Below are 25,694 nucleotides of genomic sequence, written 5' to 3' on the forward strand. Positions count from 1 at the left end.
TTGTGTGCGTGCGCTTTCCGCAACTGTCTACTCATTAGCAAGCAATTAGGCTGATGCCTCTTTGAAATGTTACTCAGCGAGAATTTGCTTGGCAAGCGAGAGGAACATAAACAAGACTTTGAAAACAGGAAGGGGAGGGTCGACCGGAGAGTGACAAGTGGGGGTGTCGTGAGTGGGATGCTCAGTTTTACCTTTATCTAAGCTGGCAGGACAATTTAAGAGCAAACGCACACCAACTACATTGTGTAAGCTTGGACAATGAACCCCTGGAGATGAAGTGGAGTTCATGATGTTTAAAAGCTGTGAAATAAATTCCCATTCGATTCAGGAAGACTTAATTGGTGGAGACAGGCGTGGAGCAGCGAGGGAGATGGAGTGATAAGGGTTGGTGGGGGCATTTAAAAGGACGTGAAGAGGCTACAGAAGCTGTCGTCACTCCTGCTTGTGTCCTTGGTGGGATGCTGATGAACATCACTACACTAATAATGCGCACTTGAAATTCACGTTCATAAAAGATTTGGACTGGAAAAATAAAAACAGCCCAGTTTCTCTTTCCTTCATCTCTTTTCACAGTTATCACTCTGATTTCAGACTCAGATGATATTATCATTGCCTGTGGCTATGGCTTCATAATAAAGTGCATGTGAATATGTAAGAGTGTGCATCCTCGCTCGCAGTCTGTGTAACAGCCGCACAAGCCACAGACACCAGAGACAGAAGCCTCGTAGCTAAAGGCAACTCTTTTTTATCACAGAACACACGTGTAAAATCATGACATAGATGCAGGATACAGCACAGAACATGTTAATCTGTGACATCGTCTGTCTAATGGCTCTTTCTCACTGGGCAATAACAGTTGTGGTGTCACTACTTCCTCCTTTTTCAACAATATGAACATATAGGAAACAAATGATGGGTTATGTCCCATCCACTAAAACAGAATAGGGTTTATGATCCTGTAATTTATGATTCTGTAATTAATGCACTGCTCAGCACTGTCACGTCACAAGGACACTTTAGTATAGTCACTGCACAATGATCACTATTTGCACTGTTTACACCATCTTGCACTACTTGCACACTAGTACCACCTCACCGACCCATGTGGTACCTGTTACATTACTACATTATTACACTGTTCCATTCGTTCATATAAGGGTCTATGTTTACCATTACATCCGCCATTCATTTTGTGTTCTGTTCATTGTATGTCTGTTATGTCATGTCTGTTATGTCATGTCAATTTAGCCTTACTTTAGTTTATTTACTTAATTTTATCTTAGTTTTATCTTATTTCATGTTAATTATTATTATATGTTCTTTGTATGCACCAATCACTAAGGCAAATTCCTAGTAATGTGAACCCCCTTCACTTACATGGCAATAAACACGATTCTGATTCTGATTCTGATTCTGATCCATACTGCAGCCAGCCACCAGGGGGCAATCAAGATGTTTAGGCCTCACTTTTTGGAGAGATGTCATGTCGTCCATGTTTATTTACAGTCTATGATTAGTCCAAATCTCTGCCCCGTCTACTCGTCCTTACCAGGAAAACAACTGTAATGGTAAGAGTATAAGGGGACGTAAGGGGAAACATACAGTGCATATCTACACATCTCTACAGCAGTCATGTGACTATGTGCATGTACATTATAAAAGGATTTAGACAAGAAAAGGGTGGAGCAGCTTGTTGCTGATGAGAGAAGTCTGCCTCTAAAGATGTCCATAAAAGGGCTCAGACATGATCATTAACTAAAGCAGTAAACAGTCTCAGAGCTTAAAATCAGGGTTATCATCCCCAGCAGCTGTTTTGTGGAGTTTGTCAGGCTTCATAGTGGACTACCTGGCACAAACGACCATCAATGCATATGCTGTTTAAGTGCGGTTTCCTTCAGTAGGTTAGTTCCAGTAATACAAAAGTGGAGCATGATCCAAAAAAACTGAACTGCATTAATATTATTTTTTCACTTCAATCGGTTTTTTAATCTCTTACCATTTGTCTTTGTTCACTCACTGTATGAGTCATACAAGAGCCGAGGCCTGAATTAGATCATTCAGATTCACTAATGAGTAGCTGAAGTTTGCAATTATGGACTGTTGAAACCTTGGATTATTCTAAATATATTCTATATGAATATATATTTATTTACAGAACCATGACTGTGTGTTTTTTCCTCCAGGATGGAAGAAATATTTTATCAGTCAGTGTAGACAGAGGGAAGTAAAAACCACTCTACGCCGTTTGGCCATTAAGCAGTTCACTTGTAGTGATGTAAAACCCACAGACCTTCCGAAGTTCCTTCGTATTGACTGTGAGTCCCCTCTTATGTTTCCACTGTGTGTTGTTAAGTTGAGCTTGATGTGGAAGGATGCGTCAAGGCAGTCACAAGTAGTTTGTTGCCTGGCCAGTAATAAACTAACATGCAATTACCAGAACAAAGATACCCACTTTAACTGCCACTGCTGTAGCCTCACATTATATTCAGCCTAACTTTAGAATGCTTTTTGTCGCGGAAGGACGTGTGCAAATTTTTTTTTTTTTTAGCTATCACTTTGTTGTCACGATACAAAACAATTCCTGCCAAAATCTGAAGCAAAAACAGAAAGTACCTCTGCTGTATAATGACAGCAGCAAAGAGTCCTTCATCTAAAACTGACATTACTGCAAAATTAATTTTCCAGTTCTGTTTGTTCCAGATTACAGAAATCAAAGGCAAACAGTGGTTAAAAAAAAACAAAATCAGTTCATTTTAAATGCTTCAAATGAGATCCAGTACCAGAGCTGAGAGATGTGGCGTTTGACCTGAAACTCTCTGGAATGTTTCATCTCAGCCACCACTGGTCATTGATTTATTTGGACACGCGTGTGTGAGACAGTAAGGAGGACAGAACAGCTGGGGTATAGCATCAGCACAAGCGTGACAAGCATCCAGGCAGCGGTGAGAAGGGTCCAGTTGGCAAGTTTTTGCTTTGAGTTATTGTATTTGTCCTAAAATCAATGAACTGGAAGCAGCAGCTGGAAACAGTCCAGCGCTATGAGGGAGCACCATATGATGTGAAGATGAAGCTAGCAGGCGGCAGGTAATTGGCTCCTTTCAGGCCTGTCTTAAAGATATTCAGGATTTGATTCTTTATTCACAAGAATAAAGAATTTACAAAAAGAAGAATTCTATAGTCCTCCCACAGTGATGGGATATAAACTGGGAAAAGGTTGTACAGATGCACTGTAGTGCTTTGGAAACCACCCAGAGCATCAACAATAACAGCAAAAACAACCCTGAACTCACTGAAATGTGCCGAAACCAGAGTGTTGGTCCTGAATCGATCCTTAAGTGCCACACTGACCAAATCCTCTAGTGTCAGGCCATTCGACTCCCATCATTCCCTAAACGACATCCTCTACACCCCTAAATATGGCCGGCTGCTATGGTTTGAATTTATGTGTGCATGAAGTTTACTGTAAATTTAAGAGCAAGAGAGACTTGAGGATTGGCAGAGAGGTTGAGAGACGCCACCTGTGTGTGTGTGTGTGTGTGTGTGTGCATGTGTGAGTGTGTGTAGAGAGTCTGCCCAGTGTGAGGATCCTCCCCGAGGGAGCAGGCTGACAGAAGCTGCTAATTAGACTGCCTGGCTTCAAGAAAGAGACAGAAAAAGAAGGAGGAAGGAAGGGTAGCAGGCCGGGAGACATAATGTAATAATAAGAAAGAGAGAGATCATATGGATCATAAGTGCGTTGCTTTGTGTGTGTGTGTGTGTGTGTGGAAGAGGCATGAAGAGTTACGGCTGTATTAAACAGACAAAGAGAATGATGGATTTGAGATGTTATCTGAATCTTGGTGAGGTGGAAACACTGGAAGCTGCTGGAGCAAAAAAAAAAAAAATCTGTCATGAAAACTTTTGAGAGCGGCTTTAACTTTAACAATGTGTTTAATGAAAGTGTATTTTAATGAGAAGCCATGTGATTCAGGGCCACATTTTCATGTAAAAGCAGGCTGCAGTGAAGCACCATATAAAGAGGGGGAGGCGAGAAAAAAAAGGAGGGAAGGATGGGTTTAGGAAAAACATGGGCGAGTGAGAGAAGAAAGGAAAGGGAAGAGAAAATTAGATGGAACCTTTTGTACCCATTCCCCCGCCGGATTCTTTGATACACTCTACATGGCATAATGAGATGCAAATATGACAAAATATGAAAGTGGCACTGAGTGGGGAAATCTAGTCTAATGCACTGTTTTCAGAGTTTTGAAAATGCCTTTCAAGCTGAAGACTTCTTTTCATTTGCCTCTTAAGAAATCCTCATTCAGCCTCCGCTGCCTCTTTCTGTCTGCCAGCCTCCATCTCTAACTCCTCTCTTTCACCCAGTTTGCAGTTTTTTTTTCTCTTTCTGTCAATCTTCTCCAACTTTTCTCTCCCTTTTTTCCTTCTACTGCTCATCCCCAAGGATGTATAGAAGTCAATACCCCAGAGAGGCTATAGAGTCCGGAGCTGTTAAGTCAAAGTCACCTTCAGTCTTAACTGCTGGTGCCGTACTGTAGCACCATGCATTATTAAGAGCCAACTGTGCTAGTAAAAGCCCCACAGACTCCAGGGAGCAGGATTTAGAGGGCTGGAATTCATCCTAAAACAACTTCAGCCCTAATGTACATTTTTTTTCTCCACCACTTCTCCTGATTGCTGCTGTGGCAAGTTTCACTGAGTGATGAAGCAGAATGTGTTTCCTCACTTTGAGAGAGAAGGTAGCGGAAAGAGATGAGACGCTTGGCAGCATCCTCTGACAGGCAAGGCTCAAACAGACTTGGTTAGTAGAACTACTTGTGATATACAATATACATTTACACATATAACTGCAGTAACATAAGACTCAGCTCTCAGCATCTAGGCTGCCAGCGGGAGTTGAGGATGTGTATAATGTGTACTAAGCTCTGAACTGTCTGTTGTTTAAACATGATATTCTGAAAGATGAAACAAATATGTGTCCCTGTTTAAACAGCACTCGCAGATAAAAAGCTGAAGATTTACACCATGAACATGAAACCAGAGTGTTGGTCCTGTGTCACACACACTGACCACATCCTGTAGCGTCAGGCCGTTCGACTCCCATCATATCAGCTGACACAAACAGTAAGAAGCAGCAGGGTGTTGCAGTGCAGTGAACTGTGAAGTGTCTATTTATCATAAGAATTCAACATTTTCTTTAACCTTGGTGAGCACTAGTGTTCCTCTGTACTTCAGATTTAGGCAGATGTGACATTTTATACATAAGACATGCAACATTTTCTGCTTTTAAGTCAGTAAATTGAGGGGGTTTGTGTCATTTATTAAATCAGTCTAATGTGTTTTTGGGGTTAGTTTGCTTCTTTTTCATCATCACTTCCACAGCTGTTGGGATCTCATCTTCGTCTCTATTGCCTTGAACCCTGTGATATTCACTCTGGAGGTTTCTCTTAATGTCAGCCAAAAGCTTGCACCGGTTTTCTGATGCCTGGACAGTTTTCTTGGCTGTAATCGTAACATGAGGTTGATATTTCAGTCCCTGAAAAGGGAACGTGTGAAAATGTGCATTTCTCTGGCCGCATTGCTAAGTGTTCATGGGTGTAGTGAGGTGTCCAGAGAGTAGCTAAAAAATCGGCGACCACACATACAGGTTACAGGGTCTAACCCCTTATCCTGATTTTTAATACCTAACCTTAACCAGTAAGTTATTATATGCCTAGCTCTTATAACGAGTAAAAAACAAAACTTAACAGCAGGTGAAAACAAAACTGCTCATGGAGTCAGGGGGCCTTGAACCTCAGACTTCTGAGTAAAAGTCATTATGCAGCATGAACCCCCAACATCCCCAACCTCCCTCCTTCTACCTCGACATTTGCAGTCCCATTATTGGATAATGTTGGGCAATATGTCCTTATGTTGCGTTAGCATGAATGTATGCGTTGTGTGTGGTGGGTGTATTATTGACCAAATGTGGTGAATTTTGGGTAAAAAGGTGTTTTACATGTTACTAATTGTGATCTAGTAGGACCAGAGTGCTGATTCAGACAGATTGATGAAAAAGACTGCACGAAGTGAGCAAGGATTTCTAGGTATGATCCTCAACTTGTAGATTTTGTGCCTAAATAAGCTTTAACTCAAAAAACTCAGGAGTTGGATTAAAAGGGATAGTTTTGGAACACCACAACAAATAAGGTTGCCCTTCCTGACTGTGGCATTTTTACCACAATCTGACATGACTCAAACCCAAATCTGTGCAACCGGATTGCACTGATTATACACTTAATCCAACAGATGATTTAATGACCCATAACTTAACCAATGAGGCTGCTTCTTCACATTAGACTGCCCTTTGTGAGTTTTATCACTATGAGCATCCCTCTGATAGATGCTAGCAGTTAGCTCCGGCTGCATGCGAAGGGTCAGATCAACTTTAACTTCCACATTTATCTAAGTTTGTGGCTGTCACTTCGATTTTATTTAGACTTGGATTCAAGGGTTTTTCTTGTAAAAGACGGGTCATCTATACTTAATGCTTTGGCCCTAGGTCCTGTAATAGGTGTCTTCTTGTCAGCCAGGAAGTGAGAAGAGGAGAGGGCAAGCAAAACTTGTACGCTGCCAGCTGCTCGATGTAAAATTAATGTCGAGCGCGAGAGAGAAGAACAGGAATGTAGAGCGGAAAAGACGGAGAATCTCTTGGTTAAGTTCTGTACTGTGTGTTTTGTGTTTGGCCATTTTCTGTATGTTTGAAAAAAACACATATAAGATAAGATAAAACTTTATTAATCATCTGGAGAAAAATTAGGAGACAGTATTTTACTGTATGAAAGGACACCTACCGCATGGAGTGGATTGCCCTGATCGATCGGCACCTTGAAGTCGGCCTGGAGCTCATCAAAAGCTGTTATCTGAGAGAGAGAGAGAAGAGAAGAAGTGATGACTGTTTAATCAGTAAGAGAAAAGGCTATACTAGACTATGAAAAAGCAGCATTATTGCCACCAAGCAACAGAGCAGGCATTGCTGCAGAGCACTATGACTAGAGTACTCTCTGTTTTATGTAAAATAACATGAATTAATCATTAGCATAGATGGTAATATGCTACATCCAATGACTGTCCAAACCCAATAAAACACTGAAATGATGCCTCTATTGTATTAACATCTAGAACAACACTACAACAAACTGCACTGTTGACATTTAATGAAGTGGCCTTGAATACGGCTCACGCTGCCATGAATACCCAGCAAATGACAATGTGTGCCGCTGAAAATAGTCCCAATCAAGTGCACTGTTTACTCCGGCGTCGCTACACAAGCTACAGTGCTGAGCTTTCAGATGAGCTGTTGTAGCTCAATAGGACCTGTTGGGTTAATTAAAACACAAATAGTGAATAAATACACTTCAGTGAGATAATTGAAGGGTGTTGTTGTTATTTTTAAAAGATATGTTGTCATCAGAAACTTAACGGATATTGAAGGGTTGTTGTTTTTTGTAGCGTTTTTTTTTTACAACAGAATGCAAGCCACATGCTTTTTTACTGTAGCTATGAATGGATGCAGAACAAAGCAATGATGAGGTCTGGTTATATTAGCATAGTATCACAGTAGCATGACTGTGCAGCACCTGGGTGTCTACTTGCGTGCAGAGAAGCATTTTCTTTGATACTAAAGGGCTGAAATTAAAACGCACCAGTGGTTATTAAGGAATTTTGTTTATTTATTATCACATACCTTAGCAGCAGAATGGAGCATGAGAATAACCAAACGAGACAAAAAGGTAAGGACTGGAGGGGTGTTCTACCTCAAACTTGCAGAGACCGTATTTTTCTAAGCCAGAACTCAAAATATATAAGCGAAGAACTACTGTGTAGTGTTGATAATACATCCTAGAAAGTCTACTTTAATTAATAATTTTAGTTTGTTTTAGAGGCAACCCATGCAAATAAAGACTCAAGAGGCTAGTTTCGCTCTGCATGTGAATGATAGTCAGCCCATCAATTAGCTTCTGCCATATTTCAATGAGTAAGACCCCGTTCACACTGGGGAAATCAATCTGGCTAGAGTGGGATTTGGGCGTTTTTGGCGTTTCTGGATATATCCAGATATTTTTTTTCTGAGTCTGAACAACGCGAATCCGGATATATCCGGATAGATCTCGATCCACCTCACATCTAGCCGGATTGGCTCACATTTGTCTCAGGTCTGAACGCAAATCCGGCTAGCTATGTGATACTTCTGGGTTCACGGGGACACTGTCCGGGTTGCGTACAAAAGCCGTATGTAAACAACTGTCGAACTACGGCAGCTATGCCCCGAGTTTATTTTCAACAGGGCTACAAAGGAATAAACAACACGGGAAAAAGGCAAAAAAGCAAGCCAGGTTAAACCAGATTGAGTGCGGACACGCGTGTGTGATTTGAAAATAGGCCTGAACGTATCCAGCTTAAAGGCTATCCAGATACTATACAGTCCTACTCTGGCTGGATTGACTTTCTCCAGTGTGAACAGGGCCTAAGAGAAACTTCGACCTGTCAGATCAAATGTCAAGGTCAGGCATATCTGTCCACCTAAATGTTTGTACAGCGTCACTGCACTTAATGAAGCAGTGTGGAACCACTTCACTCAATGCCACATATGCGTCTCCTGTTAAAGCAGCTTTGAGATTTCAGGTTGATCATGTTGCGAGTTTACTGCAGCATAATATCCAGCTTGATATGGACATTATACTGAGTCCTCACTTGTTGACATAATGTACACACATCCACCATTTTAATGCCCTCACCCTTGTCATCATTAACACATCTGCTCCAGTTAAAGTGTTGACTCAGATCTTCCCACAGGGCTCAACCTTTGAATATTAATGTCTTAGATGTTGTTGGATGCTGCCACCATTTATTCAGCTCTTGGTAATAACAATGTCAGGTTATGATAAACCGCACAGACACAACGCAACAGTTTCATTGGCGCTGCCTGCGCTGCTTTGGTGGCAACCGCACTACAAAGACAGATGTCACTGCTTGACTAGGTAAGCCTCAGGAGGGGGTTGCTGTGTGTTGTGTGTGTGCAATAGAGAGCCAGAGAGACACTGCTGGAAAAGATAGAGTCACTCAGTGCACTGAGTGCTATATGAGCAAGAAAACAGAGGAAGCTGTGGCGTGTGCGTTTGTACATGTGAATGTGTATGTATGGGTAATTACAGACATCAGAGAGATGGCAGAGGTTCACACCAGTCCTGGGTTATTTCCCTGGGCTCGCCCCCACACTGACAGGCAGCTCTTTACATGTTATTTCCCAGTGGATCCTAACAGTGATCCTGGCTCATTGCCTTGCTCTGTTACAGTGTGTTAGCCTCCCCCAGGCTGCTCCTCATAGACGACAGGAAGACTCACACACACACATATACAAACATACACTCTTCATGGTACATCTAAATCCAAGTATACACTAAAGCACCAAACGTATTCTTGCAGCAGAACACACTCCTCCACAGAGACACACACATTAAAGCGCAGCAGAAATATCCTGCCTATACATCCTCCCAGCACCATATTAGATGGACACGATGGACTGGATGCTCGGAGAGGATGTCAGCCCTAAAAGACACTCAGCAGGGGCTGAAGTGGCACAACTCAGAGCAAGGTGAATCCTTGTCCTTGTCTGTGTCCTGTGGTCTGAAGCCTCCAAAAGAAGCGCTCCAAGCAGCGTCAACCTAAAGGGACACCAATAGCCTATTTTCTTTTATGATCTCATTCTTTCCGTTCTCACCCATAGGTATTGTATTGATTCACTGTAAATCTTAACATTGGAACCTTACGCCAAGGCAAAATGGACTAATGCTGAATATATACCTTTCCCCTGATTATTAAACAGTCCATATGATGTCAATTTTAGCAACTGAAGACAAGCCTCTTCGTAGATGTCCATGTAACAACCAGTTGTTTGTGTTAAGATGGACAAAGACAGCCATTTGTCTCAAAGGACAAGTCAACAGTTCTCTGAAGAAAGGATGTGTTTTTACAATTTGTATGTAACATCATACAAAGAAAAGCCAAGGCGGCCGGGAGGTGAGCAGACCGTGAGGGGCAAGACCTGGTCCAATGGTTTTTAATGGTACTCAGGCTTACATTTTGACAATATTTCCATTACCAGTTAGAAAGAGGCCTAAAGACCCATTTAATAACTGTTGTGATCCTTTAGGGGAAAACGCACCCTAAACCTGAATTCCATCTATTTTGATCTGAGGCTGCTCAATCAGTCCTGATCACAAGTACTTCCCTCTGAGCTGCAGACCAGATGACCAAAAAATCGAATCTGTGACATGCTCAGAGGGTGATTCCTGCAGAAGATATGCTGGCAGAGACTGCGGGTTGTATTTTTGTGAATTCAGTTCTGTTTTGTTGTGGCTGTTTGTTTTAGCAGACTGCTTTGAAGTCAAGGTTGGCTGGCAGAAACAGCCAGCAAACTGGCTCCCTGCTCTCCTCTCTTGGCATACCAGAGTTTGCATAAACAGTGTGTTTCAATGCAGTCTGTCTGCTAGTGTGCTGACTTCTTGCTGTGTGTGTGGGCAATGAGGGGGGAAACAAAGATGGATGGATGTAGCCTAATTTGCTGCGTCTTAGTATACCGATGTAAATTTATGGTTGAAGCTATGAGCGACCGAACACACGGTTCCCTCTCTCTGCTGTCTTCAAGTCATTCATATGGAAATAACAAGATTAAAAACCCACTACAGCAATCATAGAAATCGCCACTCTAATGTGAAATACTGTTGTACAAGGTCCACTTAAATTATTCAAGCCCCATCTCCTGGAATTTTAAACTCAGTATGGGTTAATTTTCTGCACAACCATCTCTCACCAACCTCTGAGCTGACTGAAGCCAGTGCCAAACATCTTTAATTTAATATGCATGCTGTCCACAGTGCTGGACCTAATTTGTGCAATCTGTTTCTCAGCATTAGCTAACAAGCACGATGCAAAGTTTACACCACGGGCTGCAAGCCTTCCTTATGAGGAACATCACATCATGGCAAAGAGCGACATCTTTACTCTGACGATGGAAAACAGGTGTGGAACGGTTCGCAAAGCCCACGCTTCGGTTTGTATCATGGTTCTGAGGTCACGGTTTTCGGTACAGTTCGGTTTTAACGCCCTGGTAATACCTGAGGTTAGCATAAAATATAATGATCCAACATTTACCATGTTTAAGAATCAGTTATTACACTGTGTTGCTGTTGTTTCCCCTCTGAGGTTTCCATTCTGTCACTGTGTTAGTGCTTCAGAGAGATGCTCCAGTGTTGCCAACTCCTCAGTAATATTAGAAGCTATTGGCTGTCCCACTAAATGATGTCATCGCCTAATTTGCATAATTTAAAGTGTTCAACCTACCACCGTTTTATTTTTTTCCCAATTTTGCCAAATATAATATTGGAATATGCTATTTACATCCTGCTATGTAAGCCGCAGCTTTGTGCACGATTGGATGCCGAGTGGTGTGGGGGTCTGTGAGTGCTTTGGGGTGGGGAAGGAGCTCACGGTCGCACCCACTGCTTGTTGAGGAGGAGTAACTGCAGAACGACACATGCTTTCACGTCAGTCTCCAAAAGTCACCAGAGAAAGTCACTAGATTTGTCAAAAGCGGTTAGCTTTTGACAAAAACAGATTTGGAAAGTCGCCAGATTGAGCAAGCTGTGAACACTCGTCTCCGTGCCAGTGGGAAAAAAAATGCCTGAGCCGAACAACACACACACACCCTGAACCGTGACACATGTACCGAAGGGTTCGAAATTTGTCCTGAACCGTTCCATACCTAATGGTAAAATAAATAATCACTGAATGATCCTGGATCTGCAGCCGGAAGTCAGGTTCGCCCTCCTGCTGTGTGGAGAATCAAACTCTTGCTGCTCCTGCAGACTTCCCAGAGGTCACCATCTGTCTGACTTGTGTTTTAACCACTAACATGTTCCAGTCAGCCTGTATGTGTGCTGAACACCTTGCAAAGGGGGGCTGAGAGTTGGAGGTTTCTCTAAAGCCCAGCTGGCTCAGTTAACCCTTTTCTTCACTGTGATGAGATCAAATGGAAGAAATCCCTTCCCTTCAGACTTTTTTTTTTTCAAATCAGCATTCTCTGCACAGTGTTGTGCAAAGTGGAGCCTTCTGCAAGACACTGATGGAAAACGATGGAACGACTGTGACTCATCATCAACACAGCATTTTCAATATTTGTTTTACAGAAAACAGGCTGTGTGATCACACCTTCTGTTTGGTCAGCACAATGATGCTACAGTAACATAACTGCAGGACAATGTTACTCCTTCTAAAATCAATGGGAAACGTTGCATAACCATGGAAACATTGATTCAAGCAGCCTTTGCTCTCTTGACCTTACAGACTATTATTGAGACAGTATCGGAGTTTTGTTTTAAACCAAGTGAAAGAAAAAGAGTAAAGGAGGCAAACAAAGTTAAAACCATGGAATTGTATGATCTCGTTCATACATACAATTAATTAATTGGCTAACAGACTATTAACAGAGTGATTTTATGCTGCATTGATTGATATCTCTGTAATAATGTGAAAGAGAATTATAAGACACTGATGTTAAGTGTCAAGCAAACAAACAAGTGATGGAATAAATGGCACGCAATGACAGAAAGATGTCCTGAATTTGAGTTTCTTTTGATTTGTTGCTTGCTAATTAAAAAAAATGTACTATATGAGCACCAGTGTGGACAAAAAGAGAAGGATAATGCTGCTTCGAGGGCTGTAAAAACAGGCCATACCAGACTATCTGTATATATATATATATATATATATAATGAAAATTATATACAGATACAGTGGTCCGTCGTTTATCGCGGGGGTTACATTCCAAAAATAACCCACAATATGTGACATTTTTCACAATTATTATGGCTGTAAAACCCATCACTACACACTTTATATACCTTTCTCAGACAGGCATTAACCTGAAACACTCTCAAATGCTCTCAAAGTTCAAACCATAGAAAAATAAGTCCAGTATTACAGAATGAAACCAAAGATCAAAACCTGTTTTCAGTACGCATCCTGTACTGTACAGGAGACACACATGGAGGAGACTGGCTGTAGACCACTGTCAATCACTCAAGATGCAGAACATTGAAAATGGCAGAAAATTGCACAAAAAAGTCAGCGAAACAGCGAGGCCACGAAAGGTGAACCACGTTATAGCGAGGGACCACTGTATGATATAAATAAACATATTAAACATATAAGATAATAAAACAGCATTAAAGCCACTGTGGTCCATCAGAACACAGTGCATGATCTGCTAAGCATTTATCAGTATGTGCTATTCTGCTAACTGAGTGGTGGCCAGAGACCAGAGAATGTCTCAGTTGCATGGATTCACCACATAAAGTTCACAATCCAGAGGTTTATTTCAAGCAAGAGTCCATACACAGCCAGACAGTCAGTCTATCAGTCAGCAAGGCAAACCACAACAGACAAGCAGCAGTCAAAGAGTAAATCCAAAAAGACCAAGTCCAGAAATCCAAAGGGTGCAAGTCCAAAAAAAACAGGCAGGAGAAGACCCACTACAATAATATGGCTGAGAGCAGTGAAGGAACAGCATATATTTTATTTAAATCACTGATTAGACAGAGGTGAAAACCCAGCAAATGGAGGAGACTAATTGATTTCAAAATAATAATAATAATAATAATTGAAACCTTTATTAGTCCCACAATGGGGAAATTGCTTAAGGCAGCCCAGCAAAGAGTGCCATATGCCAGTGAGTACACTGGAGGTTATGCAGGTAAAGTGTCTTGCCCAAGGACACACAACAGTGACTAGGGAGGAGTTGGGATTGAACCACCAACCTTCCGGTTATGGGACAACCCTGCTATACCACTGTGCCACTGCTGCCCAAAACAGGAAGTGAACTAAAGCATGTGAGTGGTCTGCATGCTGGTGTGGCTAATGTGGTTTAAGGTATGAGGTTTGCATAAATGCTGGTCAATAATAAAGTCATCTACAGGTGCACTGCTTATTTAAAACACCAGCCTACTCATTGTCAACACTGGTATTTATCTCCATATAATACCAGTGCACAGTGTTATCCACTGTACCTGCAGACACAGTGCATTTTCTCTTACAGGAAAATCAATGCAAATCCACAAATCCTCCGGGGCTTTACCTTGTCAATTGTGATCAGCAGACCCAGAAAGTGTTTCAGAAACTGAACGTCCATACAAAGAAACATTGTCTGATGTAAGAAGTAATGTGTCTGTGATGGGTTATTAGCAACAGTCAGGACATCAGGAAACCTGCTCGTCGTTATTTAAGGCTCGTCTTCAGACGTGATGAGACCCGCTCCGCCAACCAGCCTCTTCTAACATCATCACTGACACAGCTAACGAGTAAGAACGGAAAAAGAAAGTAAAGCTTGAAACTGCACACCAATTATCTGAAGAGGTTTAAGTATGAAAAGCTGAGGAAGTGGCAGCTGAAACAGGGAGCGAAGAAAGAAAGAAAGAAAGGGCTGGAGAGAGAAAGGAGGGAGGACGGGGATCACCCGTGTAATCCTCCAGTGTGTGTACTGTGCAGCGGAACAATAGAAGTCAGAATGATGGATGAAGGAGCCAGCAGGGGTTAATGAACACGTGGATCGATGCTGAGCCAACCAAGCTATATACTGAACACCACCTCCATTAGCCTTCTGTGCCTGGTGCCAGAAAGCCATGTTGACTGTTTGCTTCATTGAGATTACAATCAATTGTATCATCCTATGCATTTCTTCCACCTGACGTCTCACTAGGGCACCTTGAAGACAAGTGGCTCCCTCATTGTGCAATTCAGTGAAGTGCATGCTGGGAAGTTTCTGTAGCTGTGTGAACCAGCTGGTGTTCAGACAACAGTTCTTGGACCTACACCCTGTGGTGTTTTAGAATATTCTAATGATCTCTAACTCATACACTAAGTTTTCTGTTTGTATTATTTCTTCACTTTAATGTTTAGGAAATTCTTTTGTTTTATTTTCCATGTTATTTGAACCAGTGGTTTCACATACAGTCCTAAAACGGGACACCATGCTTTGCTTTCTTTGTTTTTTTTTTTTTCAATGAACATTGATAACCTGGAATGTCCTCTAAATTAAACTAAAGAAATAGAAACAGAACAGAAAGCAGTTTGAAAGCAGTTGCACACAGGCAGCTAAGATAGGGTCCAGCCCAGCCAAGATCCTGTAGTACAGGACGATGGATGGATGGATAGATAGATAGATAGATAGATAGATAGATAGATAGATAGATAGATAGATAGATAGATAGATAGATAGGAACGCTGGCTGTACTTCATCATCGTTTCATTAATGTTCTTAACACATAATTTAATGCAGATGAAGACAATGCCAGCTTTCAGTGCCCTTCCCACAAAGCAGTGCTCTCCATGCTGTGACTGGAGTGGCCTGCTCCTCTTTCTCATTATTTTTCTCCTTGATCTCGATCCTTAATCTATTTTTTGACTTTGCATCCTTAGCAACATGAAAGAGAGTCACTGTTCTCTCACTCTCTTGTATTCTGCACCAGTCACCTGTGCAGCAGCCCAACCCTTCCTCTGTAAGGACTTCACAGCTTCTTTGGCAGCTCCTCCTCCATCACTCATCATTTTTCCTCTCTCTTTTCACAGACTTTCATCCACCTTCCTGTGACTTTGTCTGTCCTTTTCTTTGGGGATTGAATGGTCTATCCCCTGCAGACGCTGCATGCATACAGTATACATCTGAGGCGTTACAGATCACAAGAACAAGCTTAGGCCTCAGGCAAAACTACACTAGGGTAAATAATATCACTTCCACTTTCAATCTCTCTTCATTTTCACATCTGTGTCTAAAGCTAAATCATCCTTCTGCCACATCAAAATCTAATCCTCTGCATTTCAAAGGGAAGGACTCCTCTCTCCCCCTTTCTCCACAGCTTTAGTCACTCTCTGCACCACTTGTTTTGCTCTGTCATCGGAGACAGTAACAGTTGAGGGTGCGTTGTGGTTCTTCAGTGCGAGCGATTATTCACACGACACCTCTGTTAAACCTGCGAATGCCCTGTACTTGTCAAAATCTCAGCGTGATGCAAAGTTACGCTTGGTGAGGAAAACAACAGGAAGTGATCTGCGCCCCTCCAAATCTAACCTGAAGTCTGTATCAAATCCTGATATGCAGTGTTGCCTCTGTGTTATTTAAACCAGCACCCGGTTAAGTGAATAAATGAATCGCCGACAGGCTGGTTTTAGCCTACAAGTGGACCATCAGCCAGCATCAAATACTACAAACAGCAAACCAAAGGAAGGGCCTTTAGTGGGCTCCTGGTGGTCTGGGGGACCAAACCTTTCACGTTGCCCAGGCACTACACACCTAATTGTGAGAGTAAATGATGTCAACCTGACATCCTGCCCTCTGCAGTGTTACCGGGACATTCTCTACATCATATCAGCACCATGGGGCTTTCCCATCTATCTGAGGTGCTCTAGGGGAAGCGCCTGGCTCGCTCCCAGCTTTAATGACACTTAGAGTACATTACAGGCTGTGGTTACATGGGAGGAGAATCATTCAAGCAGAGTGGGATCGTTGAAGTGCTCAGCCATAGAGCTCGAGGGAGGTCGCAGTTCACCTTGTATGTTAATTAAAATGGCTTCATAATCACTTATGTGAGTGCTCCCATGGGTGAGAGTGCTGTTGTATTCTATGTGAGGAACAGACTGATCCTGCATCTGGTTTGAAGCATCATTATGTCCCACAGTGAGAATATTAGGGTATAGTCATTATCAATATTATGGTCATTATTCCTTAATGGTGGTGCTGACCTGCCAAAGGAGCAGCAGGGTCTGTGTAACTGTAACTGAAAATTGATTGTACTCTCTAAACAAGAAGCAGTGCACACATGTCACATGAGAGCAGCAATGCATGCAGAGCTTCTCTGGGCTTAAAGGTAGGGTAGGAGATTTTGAAAACTCAGTGAGAGTCAGCCAGATTTGGAAAGTAAACACACGCCCCTTTCTCTTGGAGCTCACCCCGAAGCCACGCCTCCCAATCACATGGACGCGCATTACCTGAAGACGAGCTGCGGTCTGTGACTTCGGCCATCATGCATGTACCTCTCTGGTGAGCGGTATGCAGGAAGAGAGTGACAACCAGCCAATACTCCACGCAGGGTCCACCCGGAGGATTGGCTGATGTTTTTAGTGTTTTATAGCTTCCACAGATGATTCATATTCTTTGTTTTAATGCGAAACTGCCAAACTAATTGGTTGCTATCGGACTGTAAAGAGAAGTTACACTAATTTAACAAGAAGTGCATCAGAATGAAATCTCCTACTCTACCTTTAAGAATGTGTGCAGCATTAAGATCCTTGCGTACTCCTACCCAACCCTTAAATAAAACAAGGTGAATATACAAGGCATGGACAAAACAAAGGACACACAGGCCAAAAGGTGTCAGTGGGCCAGTGTTATGCCAGAACATCTCATATCAGTCCAACAATGAAAAGACAAATGAGTCAGAAATCACTACAAAGATACTCACAACAGCTACAAAGAGACCCTGAAGAAAAACAAAGAGCCCAGAAATGACTACAAAGAGACAATAAAACAAGACTCAAACTGACTAAAGTGTCATCTCAATTAGGGGGCTTTTAAAAGTCAAAGGCTCATAAACCGTCAGTGTTTATAACTAATATTTTAGAAATGATGACATATCCTGCATGTAAAATGGTATCTAAAGCCATCAGATTTTTGTCATGGAGGAAAAAATTACAATGGCCACATATGTAAAGCAAAAATCTGTCACCACAGAAATGTGAATTCTTATATTTCACTAATGCTGCAATAATCTGTAAACATGAAGCGATGTTAAAAAAAAAAACCTGCTGTTGGATTTAATGGGCTTTCTCAGACGCAGGCTCTGCTCCTTCCTCATTATGTGACCTGCTCTTTCTTTAAACACCTCTGCCCGCCCTGAGTCCGGGGATGGCCAGAGAGAAAGATGATTAATAATAACACATATTCCAAAGATAGCTGACATCCTCCTCATTTTTCCTATTATCACCAAGAAGCTTCACCTGAGTGTGAAAAAGGGGGACAGAGGACTCTGAGTGTAGACCTGCTCATTAACTCGTATGGCTTGATTGATTATGACCAATTAATGATAGAAGTCGAGGCCATTTGTCATTCGGTGACTCCGGTGCGTGTGTTACATCCTTGTTTTATGTTCATTCACACACACATCGTCTCATTTAGAGCTTAATTTTACCATGGGGTAGTGTGACTCTGCCTGATTGCTCTTTTTTAGAAACATCCTCCTGTTCTTGAGGAGTTCTTGAAATAAAGACTGGCTTCCCTCATGGAAGTGAGTGATAGAAGTGACAGAAGTTACAGCCAAAATGTTCCCAGCATCTTGGCAGGTGGTTGGTGTTAACGTTCAGCCTTATTGGCTCCGCAGCTCCCCACACCGCACAGCCTCCTCCTCCTAATTGTGTTTCCTTGCAGTATGGAGCCCCAGCTTATTATACTGCACGTCTGTATGTCATCGTGAATGGGAATCACTGGAGGAGGCATCTCTACAGTTTCTGCCGTCTTAAGCAGAATGCAAAAATAAAGCCCGGTGCGGTTTGGTTTACTGCTGAAGCTACAGAATAACGTGTTCTATTGTGTGATCGTTCCACCACGGCTGAATGTGCAGAAGACAGAACGGAGGAAGGATGCGTTGTGGTCTCCTGTCCCTCTATTCTATCATGAAGCAGCACAGACTGAAGGATTTGTGTTGTGTTTAAGCGACACAGAGGTGCTGCGGCCTATATTTAGTCTGTTTTCTGCATAATAACTGTACTATCATGGGTGTCTGCACTCTCGCTGTCCTGGAGTCTTTTGTTTCTGCTCTGTGAGCAGACACATGGGCCACTGTCTGACAGACAGACAGGCAGGCAGACCAACTATTAGCTGTAATTGCCAGAGGATCAGTCATCTCAAGTGCATCAGGTCTGGGTGCTGTTTCCATGCAAAAGACAAACCCATGGCAAAAGGCTGGAAGACCTGACCCAAATCTGTCTTTACATAAGGCCCTGCATGATGGAGATGTTGGCTCAGGGAGCAAATAATTAGATTATTCAAATATCATAATGCAGTCAGTCATATTGGCACTGGTGTGTGTAGCTGAGCTGAGGCTTGATTAAAGGCAGAGGGAGCAGAGCGGAGAAGATGAGACGGGGGAGATAACGCTCTACAAGGTTTCCTAATTGATCTGGAAGGAAGGCTGCTTAATTGATCTGGAGGATGCTGCACATGCTTGCAGGCATTTCTGCGTATCGAATTAGGTCAGATGGAATTTGTGAAGTAGCCAAATGTTATGGAAAATGTGACAAAGTCAAAGATACATGTGCGCATCTGTCGCGTTCATGTGCCAAAAACCACTCTGCAATGATTACCAGGGAAAAGCTACAACATTTACATTGAGGTGGCTGAACGCTTGGGGGGGTGGGGGGGCATCTAGCCCCATTACGCACACCTGCGTGTCCAATATGCACACACACACACACAAAAAGACGACAAATATATGAAAATATACCAACAGGGTACTTACGTGCCATATTGCAAAGAAGATCAGGGACACACAGAGAACCAGAGACAGCATGTAGCAGAAGGCAGCAAAAGTGAACATAATGGAAAACGGTGGATAATTTCCCAAGGAAACAAGATCCCGCTAACAAACATCTAAAACAAAAAAAAGGAGGGGAAAAATGGAAAGAAAGTTCTTAGGGTGCCATGGACAGCCGAGGCGGTACCGGCACCATGACTTCACGCACAATGTTTGCAACAATTTGTTGCAGAAAACGTGTCCAGATGCTCAGCCGTGCGTCCACCCAGCAGCAGCAGCGGCAGCAGCAGCAGCGGCGCTGATGTGACACTGAAGTCAGAGCTGCTTTCAAATCAGTGCAATTGGCATGATCGGCGATCAGTGTCCGCAGTCTTGGAGAGGTGATCATGTAATCACAGAAACGGCGGCGGGTTTCTCAGACATGAGTGGTTGTGGTGGTGGTGGGGGGGCTGATACGGAGAGGTTATGCGCAAAAGCATCCAGGAGAGGTGAAATGATAAGTAAATCCATTCAGCAGCGGCAGAAGAAGAAGCCCTGCTGCAGCCCGTGCGCCGAGCTGTGCTGATATGAGACAGGAGCTCCTCGCCCCCTTCATGCACACGCCGTTAATAAATGCCGTTTTCTGCCCGTGACAAACCTATCAGCAGCGGCAGAGGGCAGAGCGCGCAGGAAGAGGTGTGAACAGGTGGATTTAAACGAGCAGCACCCGGTCCCATAATCCACACAGACTTTCTGATCCTATTAAAAGCGGATGACTGTGAACGGAGAACTACACAGTTAGTGAGATGCCTGAATATTAAAAAAAACAACATTCAAATATATCATCATCATCATCATCCAGCGACTCCACGACATCCAATATTCTGTTTTATTGATGTCTTCAAAGAAGACACACACACACACACAGTATGCAGTAGCTGTGAGACTGACGCCACCTACTGGAGTTTTTATAGATTGCAAGAGCCAATACAACAACAATCAAAAGCTGAAAATTCGGTCTGCAGTTTGCAAGATCACTCACTCATTTAGCATGTATATAGAACTTTCCATGTCATAAAATAAAAAAGAAGAAGTGCTTTCCAGAGACTCCAGAGCACCCCAACACAACCACCGTTCACAAACACACAATTTATTTAAAACATGTGTAAAATGAGGTGAAAAACAAGCACCAAGAAAACGCTGTCATCAATGATGTCAACTAGAAAACAGGCCAAACTAAAGAAAACTGAACTGAACGTTAAAACACAAAAATCAGTGAGACATGTACCAAGTTCTACCAGTAAAGGCTAAAACATACGCCTAAGTAAAAACATAGTAAAACACAAATCAATATTCTACTGCTAAATAATATTAATCATAATGATGATGATGATGATGATGAAAAAATGATATTTAAAAATGTGCATCTACAATTATGTATAACATATATTTGGAAAAAATACAAATATTATTTACAAGAAAATATAAAGTATATGTACAAGTACGATGGTGTGCAATTAAAGGGCTAAACCATGTGAAACCTTTGTCAGTTACAACAGTCAGTCATCTATGGCACAGAGTTGTACAGTCTTATGGCATGAGGCAGGAAAGATTTCCTGTAGCGTTCTGTGTGACAACGAAGCTGTCTGAGCCTTTTGGAAAAGGCGCTCCGTTATCTGTCCAGTACAGGGAGGAGAGGGTGGTCGGGGTTATCCATGATTGATCCATTGTTCAGTGTTCTCCTCTTCATCACTGCTTCAAACGTCGGTTGACACCAACCTCTCCAGCTCCTCCTTCATAACATGGGATGTGAGGGCAACTGGGCACTGAGGCCAGATGGAGACGAGTTCTTGGAAACAGGAAACCAGGCAGGAGGTCTTCCAGAGGAGTGGCACCCTCCGGTTGTAGAAATGCTGAAGAACTGCGGACAGGTGGTGGACACAGGTCCTCAGCATCCTGGGGCTGATGCCGTCAGGGCTTGTTTAGCTTGGTTTAGCTTTTCCAACTGTCTCCTCACCTGGCAGGTTGTCACATAGGGGAAAAGGGAGGAGGGGTAGTAAGCTGTTGTGGTCCATGGGCTCACTATAGGGGGAGGAGGGGAGAGCTGCGAGGGCGTCGGAGGATGAGGGGGAAGGTGTGGAGTGGGCAGGGGAAGGATAGAAGAGACCGGGGCTGTCTGAGAGCTAAACCTGTTGAAACAGGTGCTGGGCTTGTTAGCAGTCAGTCACTCTGTTTCTCCCCCCACATCCTGTGAGCTCCTTTATTCCAGAAAATAAATACACTTTTGATTCCTCAGCGGCTCCTTAAGAGTTTATTAAAAAAAAGGCAGAGGTCTAGATTACCATCTTCTTCTTTTCAGTGTATCGTCATATGAGCTCTTTGTAATCTAATGCTTAAACCTGTCACTCAGTCCTCCTGTGAAGTTACACAAATTGACTAAGATCCTCCTCAACCTCATCGCACACACTCACTTCTGCTAAGTCACTCCAGGACTCGTCTTTGTTGCTGTGACACTTAACAACTCCGCTGTCACAATGTTATTATTCCCCCAGCGCGTGCAGAGATATGACAGCACCGTCGGCCACTTTGTGAGGCACGGGGATCCCAGACAGTGTCGGGGCAGAGACAGACAGGAGGCCTGAGAGGGGGAGGAGACAGACAGGTACAGGCGGTCCGCAACTAGTGATGCAGCGGATTCATGCGGCATTGCTCAGCACTTTCTGATGCAACATTTTTGTCATGCTGCCTCTGAAGTTAGGCCAAAATCATGGTCTACCATTGCATGACAAACTAGGCATGGTCTTCCTTTGCAGCATGTAAATCATGTGCAGCACTTAAGCTGCAAAACCAGCATGACTGTAGGCAAGGAACGTAATCATCACTTAGTTGTCATGGCAACAGTGATGCTCTCTTTCATCATTGTAGATTCATATAAGCTAGCACTATGTACAAACTCCCAAAGCCGCAAAGCTAGTATGAGTAATGACACATGTTTTCCTGGTGTGACATTTCAAAAACTCATATTCTAAACTTTACAGCTGCTAAACATCATAATGTTGTTGTCAGGAGTCCTGATAGCAACGCGGTAAACTGCAGTTCAACTTAACTCAAAGTACAGCAAAAAAATACAGACCTGACAAACATGGAACACAGAGCAAGATGACGGGCAGGATGAGGAGAAACATGTGACAGCACATGGAGCAGTTACACGAGGTTAGTGGGAAGAGGTGAAACCAGTCGGGGAATCACCCGGGCAGGGTCCCAAATCACTCCCTAATCACTACATATGGCCCTCAATGTATCCCACAATGCATCATGAAAAGTAGTGTCCATCACTCATTAGCGATATGTACCATCATGCATTGCTTGGACCGGCGAGAAGAACAGGAGCAGAGGTTACGTTACCCGTCTTAATGATCAGTTTAACAAATGTAACATGACCTGCTGTGTCCGTAGTTTCTTTAGCCAGCAGAGGTCGCCATGTTTTATTTGCAATGCGACGCAAACGCAAAGACGTAATTATGAGCAACAGAAATGACGGAGGTAGTGTCCGACATGTTTCCCTAACGAGTTCACTATATGGTGCCCTACACTGAACTCCCCATAGGGGGAGTAGTGAGTGAGTGATTTTGGACACAGCCAATGACAGGACGTAAAACTAGACAGTGACAAACAAGGGAGCAAAACTAGATGTCAGAGTTTAGCTCTGAGCCACAGGCCCTCACCACATTGCACATGGAATCAAAGTTTGCTTATTACTACAATAAAACAAGTAATGTTTACCTTAAATTAGCTTTTTTTTAGGTTGCATCCAAGTGTCTGTGGGACCAGTATGAGTATCAGCTATCTTGGGAATTCATTTTTATCACATTATGTACAGTACGTCAGCGTTTGGCTTCTTTTTCTGTGTATGTGGAAGCAGCACTGCCAGAAACTGGTAAACGGCTTCTGTTTCTTTGTTTGGAGAAAAGCCAAGGCCACAATGTGTGTGTCCCCCTGTAGGTATTCCACACGGCGTTGCATAGCAACTAATAATCCTTTTTGTCCAATCAAGAAGGGATTTCTTCACAGTTTCATAATGATTAACATGCATGAGAAGGCTTTTCTGAATAATTCTTCTGTTTGATGTCAGGGATAATAACATGTCATGGGAAGCACGAGTCCAGGACATTTTTGATCATTTGAAGATTTTTGGATGTCCGTCCTCTTCCCCTTTTTCCTTGCAAACACTTAGGCCCCTCCTACTAGGATCCATCAACATGTTATAAATAATCTGAACATCACGTCCCTTGAGTCAGGCAGACCCCCTACTGTCATTGTGAAATTTGTACATTGCCACTGCTGTAGTTTAAAACCTGCCGACCTTTGGGGGCCCCAAAATGGCTGTCTACCCAAATGCCCAAAATATGTCTTTAAAAAGTAGTTAAGACCCCACTGTTGTACAACGCTGACTTCAACAACAGGTCTACATCACAGCCTTTCGATTTATTAAAGTTTACATAATATGCAATATTTATTTTATTTTGCTTTTTTTAACTGAACTGCAGGTCTTTGACCAGCAGATGGGGCCATTTCCCTTTCTATCTGTAAAGAAGATAAACAGCAGAAACAGCACAGGATGTGCAATTTGTCTGAGCTTTGTAGCTCTTTGATATTAGATCAACATGTCTTTACCTGTATAAACTCTTCTCAGGGGAATTTTCACACATCACGGCCAATAATATCATACTGTACCTCTCAGACCTCACTGCATTGAGAACTAATTCAATATTTATACAGTATTTCAGCCTGTAGAAATGGTGCTGAAGCAATGTATAATTTAAAAACACTTTTTTTTGTCTGCACCAGTGTGACCTATTTATAGGGAGACAAACAGATGATGCAGATGGAAACGATGCTGTACCCATCATTTCAGCAGGACCAATACCAATACACATAAAAAAGAGAGATGTGTGGCATAAAATATATCCATATGATTCATCTAAATTACCTTTTTTAACACACACAACAGTCCCTTTAAACATCGTCCTTCCCTTCTGCTGCTGCTGAATGGCCGATAATGACTCCAAACGTTACGATGCTGCTTGACCCAAAGGGAAGCTTGGATCCCTCGTGTAACATTTGCTCTGTATCATTAGCTTTAAATGATTAGCTTAATGCTCATTTAAATCAGTCCAATACAATACCCCCCCCCCCCCACCCCCACCTCTTGAATAATATGTAGTCGCAGCAATAAGCACGACCGAGCCACCGTAAGTGCTGTGCTGGTTGTTTCTGTGATCTGCACATGTTGTGATAATGATTTAATCAATAAGATCAAAGGCCCTCAGCCCCGCAAAATAAAACAGAATTACTGCTTCAATATCAGATACCAAGCTGCTGCTGCTGCAAAGATCCACATGTCTCTGGAGTCAAATACAGTGTCCTGTATTGCACACCACTATCCATTGTATTGACGCACGACTGGGGGTAGATGGACAGACTGCTTGTTTTTTGTGGTTCAAAACATAAAATTCAACCCTAATTTTGCTCATTGTAAAAACCTGACTAAAGAGAGAAGAGAAGCTAAACTCTTAGTTCAGTTTAAATAGGTCCCACACAATGTAGACTTTGAAAGTCTCGCATGGCCCTCTCCTCCCCATATAAGCTGCCAGAATATGCCCCTCTCTGTGTTCCGGGACCTCCTATTGGACAATTTGAGCACACATAAGGGTATACAGATGATCCCAGCACTGAGGATTTTTTTCCACTGAAGGCAACACTTACACAGTGGTGGCGTATTTACAGCAGTAAAGAGATTTTAGTGGTTACTTTAAGCATTATGCTAGGTCATTAGTGACGTTAGCTTGTTAAGCAGGACGTGCTAAGGGTATGCTGTCCTCACCAGAAAGTGACGTTGCAGGCAGTGTCCTTAGACAGCTAGATAACATGAGTGTCTTAAATTGCAAAATACTCAAAAATATAATAACATATTCTTAATCCTACAAAAACAAGGCAACCAAACATGCAGACAAAAGGCTACATGAAATGAAAAGGTCACCAAATTACCAGGAAATTATAATTAAATTATTCCCAATAAATAATAAAACAAACAAAATA

At 42.6% G+C, this 25,694-nt stretch overlaps 1 protein-coding gene across 2 annotated transcripts in view; it reads right to left on the reverse strand.

Moving 5' to 3' along the window:
• Window positions 1–19,694, reverse strand: part of cnih3 (cornichon family AMPA receptor auxiliary protein 3) — a 57,193-nt gene extending 37,499 nt beyond the window's left edge. For both annotated transcript variants that reach the window (XM_028397448.1, XM_028397447.1), the window contains exons 1-2: window positions 19,602–19,694; window positions 6,831–6,899 (exon numbers count right to left, since the gene is read on the reverse strand). In XM_028397448.1, the coding sequence (XP_028253249.1) occupies window positions 6,831–6,899; window positions 19,602–19,679 (147 nt within the window). In that variant the 5' untranslated portion in view covers window positions 19,680–19,694. The remainder of the gene's footprint in view (window positions 1–6,830; window positions 6,900–19,601) is intronic.
• Window positions 19,695–25,694: the final 6,000 nt, after the last annotated feature.

This window comes from Parambassis ranga, chromosome 24 (genome assembly GCF_900634625.1).
Source record: "Parambassis ranga chromosome 24, fParRan2.1, whole genome shotgun sequence".
NCBI lineage: Eukaryota > Metazoa > Chordata > Actinopteri > Ambassidae > Parambassis > Parambassis ranga.